Source organism: Cydia amplana, chromosome 14, assembly GCF_948474715.1.
Source record: "Cydia amplana chromosome 14, ilCydAmpl1.1, whole genome shotgun sequence".
Classification (NCBI taxonomy): domain Eukaryota; kingdom Metazoa; phylum Arthropoda; class Insecta; order Lepidoptera; family Tortricidae; genus Cydia; species Cydia amplana.
Window position 1 is genome coordinate 15,895,129 of NC_086082.1, and position 14,028 is coordinate 15,909,156.

At 36.5% G+C, this 14,028-nt stretch overlaps 2 protein-coding genes across 2 annotated transcripts; one reads left to right on the plus strand and one right to left on the minus strand.

The window, feature by feature from the left end:
* Positions 1–4,116: 4,116 nt before the first annotated feature.
* Positions 4,117–8,218, minus strand: LOC134654373 (uncharacterized). Its single transcript, XM_063509837.1, has 5 exons — positions 8,214–8,218; positions 7,948–8,066; positions 6,371–6,563; positions 5,515–5,732; positions 4,117–4,840 (listed from the first exon to the last, which is right to left on the minus strand). The coding sequence occupies exons 1-5, from the start codon at positions 8,216–8,218 to the stop codon at positions 4,137–4,139; spliced, it is 1,239 nt and encodes a 412-aa protein (XP_063365907.1). The 3' UTR covers positions 4,117–4,136.
* On the plus strand, positions 8,136–12,813 carry LOC134653855 (uncharacterized). The gene is made up of 2 exons (XM_063509218.1): positions 8,136–8,768; positions 9,251–12,813. The coding sequence occupies exons 1-2, from the start codon at positions 8,746–8,748 to the stop codon at positions 11,664–11,666; spliced, it is 2,439 nt and encodes an 812-aa protein (XP_063365288.1). The 5' UTR covers positions 8,136–8,745; the 3' UTR covers positions 11,667–12,813.
* The last annotated feature ends 1,215 nt before the right edge of the window (positions 12,814–14,028 follow it).

Here is a 14,028-nt window from a genome sequence, read left to right on the forward strand (position 1 = left end):
TTGACTTGGTCGCGTGCATCATACTTTATTAAGCTGGTGAGCAGTTCCCATTTCGTTGGGATTATTTTGAGATGTTTTACTTCTGCATAGAAGTCTTGAGCGAGTTTCTGTTGTTAAAGCTAAAGAAGAAAGCTATCTTTAGTGATTTTGATCAGTAATGTTCAGTTTCAGTTAATCAGTTGACGCTGATAGTACCAATGGTTCTGAGTAACATGATTTAAAGACCTGTTTTTATTTTCTTTTTTTGGAATTCACTGTTAACATTGTTTTGCTTTCGACGGACTGAAAGCTTGTACTTTCGAAGGACTGAGAGTACGCCCGATGTACTGGGCAATACTGTTTTGCTTTCGATGGACTGAAAGTATGCCCGATGGACTGGGTATGGGTATTGTTTAGTGACCGCATCAGAAGTGCCGGAGCATGTAAGAGGTGCACGTGGTCTGCTTTTTATGTGCAGAATGCTCTTTGCGAGGAGTAGCACTTACGCGGCTGAGATGGTTACTTCTGACGAGGGTCTGGTATCTGCCGAAGGACTGGCAATGCACCGAAGGACTGGTGTTGTTTTGTTAAAAATGAATTCCTGTTTATGTACTGTGTTCATATGAGTAAAATTGGAACTATCAATTCAGAATGTTATTTATTTTAAGATGTCTTACAAACATTTAGATCACATATGACCAAATTTTTTTTTTTAATGCCAGATAATTTCCCCGTAAATTGATATTGACGACAATAGTAGTGATACTGTCGAGCAATGAATTAGAGCTGTTGTGATTTGTGTTTTTGATGTTTGGGATTGTTCTGTTTTTACATAAATTTGAGAGTATCCGCCAGATGGAGGCGATGATTATTGGAGTGTATCCGTTAGATAGCGGCGATGATTACTGATGATTATTTTTATTTAGTCGTTGCTCGATGGACTATTTTTGACTAGAGAATTGAGGATTGTTAAAGTAATTTTGAACAATTATTTTTTCTGGTTTGATTGATAACAAAGTTTGATTTTAATAGTAATTTGGGTGAGAACCAAATTGTTGGTCAGGAATGACCGAGCGATGAGATACTGTGCTGTATGTTTTGTTTCAGTATCAAATGCATACACCCACACACGAGGACGTGTGTAACGCAGGACGGCCGTGTCGGAGCGAGACACCAGAAGGACGTATTGCAGCATTACAGTTCATAGTTAGACGCCTGTATAAAATCCATTAGCAATGTTTGGCTACGTAATACTTGCTTGTAACTAAATAATAAAGTTGCGCAGAGAGTATAACGCCATCTATTGGTGTATTGTTGAACGAAAATGACAGGTAGAAGGCTTTGGAACGTCAAGAGGGGTATCTTGAGTGAACGTAGGCACGAGCAGGCATTTTTGTCGTTATGTTGGTAGACTGGTCAGGCAGGTTTACCAACTTGAATTGGAGGCGGGAGCGGTTGGCTCCGCCGCTGGAACTGGCTTCTTTCTTCTTGATCGGACCGCGCTAGAGATCGGACGTTAGCCAAGCTCGTGCCTAATTCGCTACGTTCCTGAAGGCTTACACCTGAAGGATTATTCTGAAAGCTTATAGATTCTCACGTTGTTTAACCGTTTAGCTAAGTGTTTTATTCCAAGTGTTATTTTGATTTCTTATGTGCCATTAGAAGCTTACTTTTGTAAAATAAAGAAACTATGTGTTGTTTTGAAAAGATGTGTCCCGCCGAGTTTGTTGCCGGGTTAAATCTTCTCGGGTCAGAGGTGTAGGGTTGGAACCGGTTTAGTTTGACTGAAATAAAGATTTGAACGATTTCATGTGATCTTTTTATTTGCAATTTAACCAGTCAACATTCTAATAGCAATTAGTTCTTTTCATCATTTAGTACTGAAATATAGTAGGCACTAGTATGGTTAATGAGTCCGAATATTTATTTCATGCGTTGGTAGCATACCTACTATTTTGGCTGTGAAGTAATACATCTAGGTACTACCCCCACGCGCCCACCGCCATCGGGACCATCCGTCCCCGACAGGTCAATATTTTTATTTATCAGTTTTTAGTGTTTTTATTCTGTTAATAAATATATCCCTAACATTTATTTTATTTTGAAACTTCATCAGGCAGTTATTTTCAATCTTACCATCACCGTGTCTCTCTCAATCAATCTCTCGTAGTTTTTTTTTTATGTTTCCATAAACCAAAAAATTTCAAAATCAAATCAACAAGGATATTAATCGAACACCGCCGTGTCTAACATTTCTTAACATTTTCCATTTGTTTCCCAATTTTCAGTCAGAAGTCCCCAAGTAATTCAGCAATATGCTGACTGTAAAAGGTCCTGAGGGCCTACCGTGAACACCGAAGGTCGCAAATTTTCTCTTTTACTCCAATAAAACCGTAATTAGAGTGACAGAGAAAGGTTGAATTTGCGAAATTCGGTGTTCGCGGTAATAGGCCCTCTGATTTCACATCGAGGACGCAAGCTAACACCTTGTTGTTCTTTGAGACCAAATATTATTAGTGTAAGGCCTGAGTGGACGCTCGAAGCGGAGCGTTCGGCGGGGCGTGCAGCGTGGCGTCGGGCTCATAAGTGATGTGAGCAGCGCGCGTGCACTAAGGCCGCTACTATACGTTTGCATTTGTTTAACATGCACGCCGCACGCCCCGCCCCGCTCCACGCCCAACTCGAGCGTCCACTCAGGCCTTACACATAGGGTTTTTGTCTCTATATCCATTTTTAGTTCCAATTTTCACCACCACATGCGCTGCGATCGCTTTACTTTCCCCCGCTATGTACTTCGCACGTAGCCAATAATTTAGAGACGAGAAATTCATTTTTGAAATAATTAAAATCATTAAAATGATTTTCGTACAAAAATCACATCATCATTTTTTTTTTCGTACAAAAAAAAAATGAAAATGTTATGTAATTTTTTGTGTCAATTTTGGATGTTACAATCACAGTGTGGCGATTTGCACTAAATAAAAAAATTGACGATATAGCCCATGTATTCTTTATTCTGGAAAATCACTTTAAAGTAGGCATTCATACATTTTTTCGTAATAATAAAATAATTTATAGTGCGTGGCGGCGGTGACGATTTTCATACAAATGGAACTATGCCCAAAGTCAAAGATTAAAAATGTTAACTAAAACACTGAATTTGGCATTTCAAAAGAATAAATATTTAAATAGTTTAAGTATATACTTAATGTTTTAATGATTTATCCATGCCTTTTTGCCATTTTTTGGTACAAATTTGCTGTTTTTATTTCTCTTCCATACAAACTTTCAAACAAAAAGGTACATCTTTTTTATAACAAGCACAAGTGTCAGTTAAAATACCATTTAAATTACTTTCGGTTTACTTGATTGCTTTGGATAATAGTTTTTAAATTTTTTGTATTCCATTTCTCTTTGAGCATTGCATAAAAATGTCAGCCATCCGACAATCCAGTTATTCATTTTACTCGTCTACACTCTCAGTGGCGGCGGCAAAAATTTAGGGGCGGCAAATGGTGACAAAAAATCCGCTGATGATAACAAGAACTAACTAAAAATGTAGTCGAATATGATGGGTGCTGCGAAAAGGGCGGCTATAGGACCTGGGGCCTAGGGCGGCAAAGACTACAAATCCGCCACTGTACACTCTACAGCTCTACACGTACAGGATGCAGATTCTGATTTAACAATATATTAAGGTTTTGATGATGTTTTGATTTGTGCGCTAAATGCAACCAAAAGCATGTCAATAGGTATTATACTAATCCATTCTTCTTCTGTCTGGCCCTTATCCCATTTACTTGGGGTCGGCCTTCTCTGTCCTTTTCTTCCAAATGCACGATTTAGTGGCAACTTTGGGGCTAAATTTTGTGGTATTCTTGGGATATTACTAGAAATATATAGACGAACAGCATTCAGGATCTATTTATTGATTGACAACATTGACCTATATTCAAATTGATACAAGGCCTTATGGCTTTCCAAATAGTTATGCGGCCGGATACACTACAAATTTAAAGATTTCAGATCTCTTTGGTTCGTCGTCCGCCAGGTGTGGGGGACTTCCGTGTCTGCACGAGATCCCGGGTAAATCCAGGGCTACTTTGACTACTTTTATTATACTAATCTACTTATTATGTGGTAAATATAACAAACGGTTACAAAGTTGCCAATTCTTCTGTCTCCCCTGTATCTAAATCACTTGACTGGAACGCAGTATACGCAGAGTAGATACTCTTGACAAAGGTGGTGAAACACGCGTAGTTCAGGACAGCAACTCCCCCCGCTGACAACTGCATAGTTTTCTGCGCATTTCGCAGCATCAACAGCACTGATTTCATGTTATTCTTGTCAAACCTTTCCCATTTGCAACTGTAAACCGCAGCTTCGAACGTTAAGCTTGCGTTCACGAGATTCTGACCCGTGTAACAATCCATGCCCACCAGCATTAAAGTAAAAGGGGTTTGCACATATGTGTTCTGTAATCCCCCCATGAGACAAGCTACGAGAGATATTGAATTCAACATGAATTGAATAGCAAGTCCATTTCTACACACTTCTTCAACCTGCTGAAACATTTCTATACTTTGCGCGTGAGATTTAATTATGTTTTCCAAACGTCGTTTTACAAACTCGTCGATTTGGAGGACATTTGGTGTTTGCATCTGGTAGTCGATTTCGGCGTCTTCCCATAGATACAGCAGCTCCTCGCTGAGGGCTAACATGTGGGCTTCGGAGTAGCCGACGATGACCATGAGTAGAACAAGAATGTTGAGGGGTGCAAATACGGATACCGTCGAGATCATCATTATGACGAAAAGTGAAATTTCGAAGTTAGGTGTTTCGACAATTGGATCAAGACCTAGAAGAATATAGAAATAAACCATTAAAAGGGGAGAGATAGGTATTATGTACTTAATACTAATACCACTAGTGATATACTGTCTACGTCAGGTCTGCACCGTAGGGGCTCCCGACAGAGGTGCGAGAGCACTACTGTTGTTACGGATATAATTCTAGGGTGCATTTAGATTATTTAAATAAAATAAAGAAATATAAATTATCTAATAGATATGTTTAACTCAAGGATACAAGGAGCAAACATTTACATTTTGGCATGAATCTTAGTGATAAGGTTTTCTAAGGTCTAAGTGAGTAAGTATACTAATATACTTATATGTACATATAGCCGGTCAAACAAGTTTGTTATTAGCAAAAGGCGCGAAAATCAAATATTCTATAAAAATTTAAAATATAAAAAATATATATATGAGGCGATAACCCTTCGCGCCTAAATTTTTTAAATTTGCCGCTTTTTCTACTGGCGGAAATGGTGTGACAGACTATGTTCTTTATAAAAAAAGAAAACTAGAAGGTTTAAAATAATATTGTTATACTATAGGTACCTACACGTTAAATTCCTATGAAAATATGGTGTTTATAGTGGCGTCATAATTTGTCGCTTCCAAGTAGATGCAAACTTAGTTTAGACGGTCTCTACTCGTATATTTTATTACTACAAAACAGTGAACATACCCCACATAAGTTGATAGTCTTTCATAGAATTTCTGTCAAGAACCAGCGGTCGAACCATAAAGTAAACTACAACTTGGCTCATAGCGAAGATCCAAAACACGAATGCCCTTTTTTTGACTGACTTCAAGGTCACCTCGATGTTTCTGGACATCCTGCTGTAGAGTACCACTTTAGAGTCACAGAGAATATACGCGTCTATAATTCTATTTAGTTTATTTCTGAAAAAAAAACATTGAGATCTTCACACATATTATTACTCCTCCTTATCAACCAATTGTTGGAATTATATTTATTCATGTAACAACAGATAAAATTACAATCTAAAATTAAAAACTAAAGTTAAAAATAAACTAAGTACTTATAATAAAATTAAAAACTAAATAATCTAAATTAAAAAAAAACATCTAAAAAAGGCCCCCGCGGCATTGTGCCAAAGATGCTGGCAGCATTCCCTCGCTAAATGGCAACACTTATGCGCTGCGAGAGAAAGCTGCCAGCTGTCACCAGCCAGCCTATTATGGATAGCTTTATCCATCTTTATCCACGTGATAAAATAACTGTCACTGTTTAACACCGTGGGAAAGAAAGTGACGGACACCGTTTTATCACGCTGTCACGTAGACAAGAACGACCATCATATCCGTACAGTTGTATCCACGAGCTTTTTACATACTCGTATTAGTTCTTTGAAAAGTGTTTGAAAAGGACATGAGCGCTTGGACCCCACGGCCCCAGTATATTATTATTACTTAATTCAGAATCTTAAATCGTACACAGGTCGTAAAAAAATTGTAAACAAACAGGAATAGCTAGGTACCTATTCCTGTTTGTTTACAATTTTTTACTGTGTACTTACTTATTCCAATACATATGCAAATACATGCCGACGGACCCCGTACAGACTGTCAGTTGAGAGAATGCTATGATTTTCTCCAACAGTTCCTCTTCTTCATCCCGGATGAAGATAAACCAGAAGACGGATATTGGGAAACCGTAGACGTAGCTGGATAGAGATACTAGCATCCACAGGTAGAAGATAAATGGTATCCCTGGAAAAAAAAAGTAATTAAACCACTAGCTTCTGGCTGCGACTAGGGAATGCAAATCGGTTATAACCGTAACCGTAACCGAAATAACCGATTATTTTGACAAAAATTTCATAACCGATTATTGGAAACTCGAATAACCGGTTACGGTTATTTTCGGTTATTTATTTATGACAATTATGACTTAAGTTCTATGTTTTTGTCATCTAATGACTACAAAATCCTGCCTTTTTTGACTGTGACGCCTGTGATTATTATAATTTTTGTCATTCGTGTACATTAATAATTAAAATACACCAAATTTACTTCCCTTATTTATGAAATATTTTATTGAATGTATGGCGAGAACCGGGAATTCCCGGGAATTCCCGGTTCTCGCCATACAAACTCAGTACCGGGAGCAATCCCTAATTGTATCACGTCCAAGGTCATATTTTACTTTTACTGTATTCTTGTGTTTTATTAAAAAACGAAGACTTAATCTCACAATCCCTAATACTGTACCTTTATTTTCGTAATTTTTTAATTACTTTATTGTAAATTTATCATTTTTCGCCGAAAATAACCGTAACCGATTATAACCGATATTCGGTTATTTTTCGGGCATAACCGTAACCGAAACCGGTTATGAAGTTTGGCCGGTTATTGCATTCCCTACCTGCGACTTCGTCTGCGCTGCGTGGAAATGATGATGACCAGTGATAACAAAAAGCGGCCAAGTGCGAGTCGGACTCGCCCATGAAGGGTTCCGTAGCAGCAAGTAATTGAATGAAAGGTAAATTGCGGTTTACTATTTATGACGTATTAAAAAAAACTACTTACTAGATCTTGTTCAAACCAATTTTCGGTGGAAGTTTTCATGGTAATGTACCTACATCATATATTTTGTTTAGTTTTATCATTCTCTTATTTTAGAAGTTACAGGGGGGGGGGGACACATTTTACCACTTTGGAAGTGTCTCTCGCGCAAACTATTCAGTTTAGAAAAAAATGATGTTAGAAACCTCAATATCATTTTTGAAGACCTATCCATAGATACCCCACACGTATGGCTTTGATGAAAAAAAAAATTTTGAGTTTCAGTTCTAAGTATGGGGAACCCCAAAAATTTATCGTTTTTTTTCTATTTTTGTGTGAAAATCTTAATGCGGTTCACAGAATACATCTACTTACCAAGTTTCAACAGTATAGTTCTTATAGTTTCGGAAAAAAATGGCTGTGACATACGGACGGACAGACAGACAGACAGACAGACAGACATGACGAATCTATAAGGGTTCCGTTTTTTGCCATTTGGCTACGGAACCCTAAAAAAACTACCCTATGTCCTTCCCCGGGCCTCAAACTACCTCAAATTATGAAATTGGTATTATAGTGTCATACAAACGTTTGGTATTCCGGCTGTCGATGTTAAGCGTCAGCATACGCAGCAGCGTGGATACGTTCCCCAGAAGCGTAGGGAAGTCATGCCGGTCCAACCCGAACTGACGCACTGCCGTCCTCAAGCTAAAAGGCCGTTAAAGGCTCTTACGACGTTTTTGAGTTAATATCACAGCGCGATACAGTAAACAATTCTCTATCTACCTATCTAGGTGTCATAGCTCTATGTGAAAAAACCGCGAAGTTACGGCCGTCCCGCGAGCGGCTAAATACACCATTTTGCCACTTTTACCAGCAAAAAGGCAGTTTTTAATTAGAAAATTCACTAAAAGGCTGTTAAAGGCCAATAACTGCTTCTTACTATTTGACATCGGGTATTTAGTACAACTCTTAAAAACAGTTATTGCAACTTCCACGACTAAAAGGTGGCTACTGTACTTTAACTGCTCCCTAGCGTAACAAATATTACGGCCAAATGATGATTACTCCCAAACTAAATAGCAGCTAAGCTATAAATACACAATTAAAAAGCCGTTAAAGTCGCTTAGCCGCCTTGTCGTTAGTATAGGCGTAAAAGGTATACATGCAAATGCATCGGTTTAAGGCCGTCACGGCTTTTTAATTTGGCAATGATAGAACAAAATAGTAGACAGTTCCAGAAATATATCGCGGTAACTAGGTATTCCATATCAATAAGGCGGTTACTTGATCCTCGCTCGAAGCAACGAAATCAGTTGCGCGGGCGCTCCCGTCGAGTGAGGGTGTGGCACGTGAAGACCGGGCGCAGTTTCCCGCCAATTCCAGTATGCAGCCGCGCAAACTCACGAGGTAAAGTATTTTTACGTATTCATTTGGGATAAGTATTATGTACCTACCGTTTAACGACCTTCTTATAGATAGTTTAACACCTGTTTTGGCGCGTTATTTCTTTAGTCAAGTTTAGTACTCTACTCAATGTACATTTTACTTCATCATTTTCAATTGGGAACTAATTTGATGTGTAGGTATATCTTGTGAAGATATGTTTAATAGCATTGTATGTACTATGAAGCTTGCCTGGTGATGGAGAGACAAAACAATCATGAGAACTCATAAAACAATCTTTAAATTGTCTGTCTGCCTGTAGTGTGTTGCATAAGTTGTATTAATAGTATAATCGGAAACATAATCTTACTTTTTTGACCAAAACGTTTTTATGGACGTCTTCTCACAGTTAAGTACACTTCACATACCTACGCGGGACAAAAAAACTACTTTTTTAGGATAAGGTAGGCACCTAGAACTTATAGAAATATGTTTAATTGCTCCAGGTATGAACCGAAGACCTCTCGGTTGAAAACCATTTTAGACAGATGTAGAAATCCATCAAACCAAAACAGTGAAGACATCCATCATTCGGTCGATTGTCATAACATCCAGTTGCCTGATCATTATGTGGAACCCACGTCATCACACGAAAAACCTGTGGAAAAAGGATTACCTAAACATTGTGTCCAAGAGATGGTAAATGAAGTCAATCGCAGGAATTATTCACTCACATCTGATATATTTAATAATTTTAACGAGTACGCTACCACACAATCTAAATCTTCTGTCTTTTTGTCGAATGCCGTAGATCTTCTCCAACAAGCGTTCCCAGCGACCAATACTGAAAAACAACTTGATTTAAGGTGTGATGAAGAGCTAAGCATAAGCAGCCGAAGTTCTTCATCGTCACACAGAGATGATGATTTTTCATCCGATGATTCCGTGCGCGACAAAAATTATATTCCAGAAACGAGTAGTAGTGATGATTCTGAAAATAAAATTGCGGCCCCAGTCTTGAATAAACATCCGAATAAGCACTCCCATATGTCTATGTTTAATACAACCAATATTATTAAGCGAAGAAATACCATTAACATAGAAATCATACCCGATACCCAAACTAATAAAATCGGTGAAAGAATTCTAAAACGAAGGAATACTACGGAGTTAAATTATATACCCACAATTAACAATAGCGAAGAGATTAGTATTGATTTATCTGGAGAAAATGGTCAAAGTTCACCTGCACCTAAGCGAAAAAAATACGATACAAGTCTAAGTGAAAGAAACGCCGACAAGAAAGAAGACAAGCGATTGGAATATCTGGTTAAGCCAGGGTGCGATTCAAAATGTCATAAAAAATGCACTACCTTATTGACAGATGAAGAGAGAGAGGATGTTAACGACAGTTACTGGAATTTAACATGGAAAGAAAGAAGATTATTCATACAAAATAATGTGCCTGTAGTTGTACCTAAGAGGCAAAAGACTGGACCAAATCTTCGAGCCCCAAGGAGAACGTTTTTCCTAAGAAAACATGATGATACAAAAGTGGCAGTTTGTAAAATATTTTTTTTGACTACACTCGGATTTAATAAAACGAATGACAAGGTTTTGTACAACTCTTTAGCTGATGACGATTTGACCGATTCACGTGGAAAACATACTAAGACATTAGCTTACGATAGAGAAATACTTCGTCAACACGTTGAATCGTTCCATCCTTTAGAACCACATTACCGAAGAGCGCATGCTCCTAACCGTAGATATTTGCCGAGCGACGTAACTATCACGTTTATGCATGACCACTTTTGCAAAAAATATCCTCAAGATCCAGTTTCTTACGAATTATATAGGCAGGTCGTTAAAGAAATGAATATATCTTTTACTAATTTAGGAAATGAAGAATGTGAGGTTTGCGAAAGCTACCAAATACACAAAAAAGAAAGTTCTCATAATATCGAGGAAAATATTCTAGATAACTGCGAGGACTGCACATCATTTGCGATTCATCATGACAAATATGTTGCAGCTAGAAAATTGTATGAAGAACACAAGACTGAACAAGACCCGGATAATATATATTTTAGTGCTGATTTGCAAAAGGTTATAATGCTTCCAAGATTGGACACATTTAAGAAAATAATATTCTGTTTACGTCTTGCTACATATAATCAAACCTTTGCACCATTGGGAAAAATAACATCTAGTATTAAACCTTACGCTGTTCTTTGGCACGACGCTATAGCTGGAAGAAAGCAAGAAGACATAATGAGTGCATTTTTTTCATTCTTTTTGCAATATCGTGACACCAAACATGTAAATATATGGCTTGATAACTGCAGTGCACAGAACAAGAACTGGCTTTTATATTCCATGCTAGTTCATATGGTTAATAGCGATTATATAGGCACGGAATCCATAACGTTGTACTACTTCGAACCTGGTCACACTTTCATGAGCTGTGACCAGTTTCATCATCAAGTCGAATTGTCCATGAAACACAAAGGCAAAATTTACGACTTTGCTGATTTTACGGAATCAGTGGGATCAGCGAACAAGGGAAAAGTAACAGTGAAATCCATGGTAATTGAAGATTTTATTAACGTGCCTAACTTTACTTCAGAGCGTAGAATTCAAAATTCGAATCCACGTGTTTACCTTCGTGATATTACACAAGCATGTTTTACTAGAGGGTGCTATGATTTATCATACAAAACTGAATTCAAAAATGATTACCAGCAACTCCGCTTTCTAAATGACAAATACTTGAAGAATCCAAGCCCTATTACTTTTCCCAAACGAGTCGATCCCAAAGGTACCGACGTTGGTAGAAAAAAGGAAATTATAAACAAATGCTCACAAGTAATACCTACACATAAGTTGAAATTTTGGCGCGATTTGCCAGAATCGCGGTAGTATGTCGCTATTAGTTTTAATGAACATATTATTTGAGTTAAGAACCTAATTACTTTAATTATCGGGCATGTATTACGCCTGTAGTATTCTCTACCTCACTATTCTTAAAAATCATGTAAGACTGATCACTGACTTATATGTTATATTTAATTTTTAAGTAGAAATAAAGTTGATTGATCTCCATAAGTACAAATACGAATTTGTTATCTACTTGTTTAAGTAATTGTGATCATTGTCATTAGTTGTGTAAGATTTGTGACTGACTATCTACCTTTTCGTTAAAAACGATTATGGATAATTCTGTAAGATGATTAAAACATATTTAGCTGTATTAAAAAGTTATAGTAGTTATAGTACAATTACAAACAATATGGGTAAGCCATTTTACTATTAAAATAATTGCTCGTACTGAAGACTGAGGGGTGTTTTTAATTAGGAATTACATTAAACTGACGTAACTGTGATTTTAAGCATGTAAGAAGATCGCAAAGCGAATTAAATTAAGATGTGCTTACTCCTACGTTGTCCCACAGTAATATTATGATTAGCAGAGTTTATTACTAACTTGAACTTCAAATAAATATTATTTTGAGAATGATTGAACGCTAATTTCTTGGATTACATTTGATTTTTAGTATCTTATGTCTTTTATTTATTTTCTTCCTGCTCTGAATAAAGTAACTTCTTAAATTTGTTTATGGTAATTTGAAATGATTGTAAACTAAAAAGCAGTTATTACATTTTGTTCTGAAGATAGCTGCCTTTTTATCTAGCTGAATTCACAAAATCTTTTAAACGATACAATTACAAATGGTTTTGTTAAATTAAAAGGCGTTTAAACATTTTTAATCACCTTTTAGTCTTTGATGTATTAGATGAGTTGACTTATTATTCATACCTAAAAGGCGGTTAGATCTACTAGTCACCTTTTAGCTATGTTCTACTTTTTAACTTCATATGACTTGTACAACGTATTCAATTTTAGATAAAATTACAAAGTTAAAAGACCGCTAAATATACTTTAGCTGCCTTATAGTCGTTTAATTAGCGTAATTTTGTTAAACAGGTACAAACCAAGAACGGAAATTTAATGATTTAGAGCACTTTTTAAGAATTATTACTAAATTAAATTGACTTAAAAAATAGTACTAATTAAATACTATATTATAACGTTTAATGTATATGCTTATATCCTACTAATTTCAAGAAAAATGTTTTCGCGCGTTTTTTGCTCATTTCTCAAAATGGCACTGCTGCATTTTGCGGCCTTTTAGCTTGAGGACGGCAGCGCAGCTCGTCCCACATTCGCATTGCAAGATTTGCAAGCTACTGTAAAGGTTTAAAATCCGAAAAAGGTCACTGTAATTTAAAGTTGATTAACATAATTTTCACCTCAGCAGCTCGAACAAGGGTACTTTGATTCTTAAAAACAGTGAGCAAAATGCGATTTTGCTCACTGAGTGAGACAAAATGACATCCAAGTGACCTTTATAGTCAAATGTCATTTCAACATGCGGGGTCTAATAAAAGTTCGAAATACTTGGGTTCTATTATCTCTGTCCCTTTCACACTGTTAGCAAAAAGAAACAGACAAAAAAAAGTTAAAACGACATTCAACAGTATATTCACGGTTTATAATAGACCCCCGAAAAACTTCAGACCGCATCGTTCCAAACCACGTACGAGTATGAATTCTTAATAATTAATAAATAAAAATAAAGTTTAAGATTTAATAAAAACTGATAAAATACTATATTTTAGGTATTTTATTGTACAATTAAAATATCGAACTCAAAAAATACACAGATCATCACGCAAAATTAATTATTTTACTTTTAAGAATTTCTACCATAGTTGACAAATAGTACGTATCCGCAATTCGGACCGTATCTTACAAAGATTTTTTTTTTTCAAAAATGTTGTTGATTGAAGTGTCAGTTAATGTTTGTTATTTATTTCTATATTATTTTAATGGAATTTATTATTACGTTTTGTTTTTGTGTTCCATTGCGGTAATTAAACTTAATTGTTTGTATATCTTAAGAAAACATGAGTGCAGGTATTAAGTGATGAACAAGGATTACATTTTTCAAGTTGTCTAATAGGTATGTTCTCACTGCGCTGAGGTGAAAAATGTTGTGTACTACACGAGATCAAAGTTATTTACATCTCGTGCGCTTTTGAGTCCCTTACTACGCTCAAGATTCTAAATTAGATATTATAGAATCTTTCGCTTGCACGGGACTCAAAATAAGCACTCGAAGAAATATCAAACTTTGATCACTTGTTGTACAAATAACTATTTTCACCTCACCAGGAGTCTCTGTTCAAAAACTGATGAGAAAGTTGCATTTTATCCACA

What these genes read in the sequence shown, in the direction of transcription:
- LOC134653855 (XM_063509218.1), top strand. Translation starts at nt 8,746, where the DNA reads ATGCAGCCGCGCAAACTCACGAG. An exon ending in CAGCCGCGCAAACTCACGAG is followed by an intron (nt 8,769 to 9,250) that starts GTAAAGTATTTT and finishes TAATTGCTCCAG; the next exon opens with GTATGAACCGAAGACCTCTC.
- LOC134654373 (XM_063509837.1), bottom strand. An exon ending in CGACAGCCGGAATACCAAAC is followed by an intron (nt 6,564 to 7,947) that starts GTTTGTATGACA and finishes TTTTTTTTCCAG; the next exon opens with GGATACCATTTATCTTCTAC. An exon ending in AGACTATCAACTTATGTGGG is followed by an intron (nt 4,841 to 5,514) that starts GTATGTTCACTG and finishes ATATTCTTCTAG; the next exon opens with GTCTTGATCCAATTGTCGAA.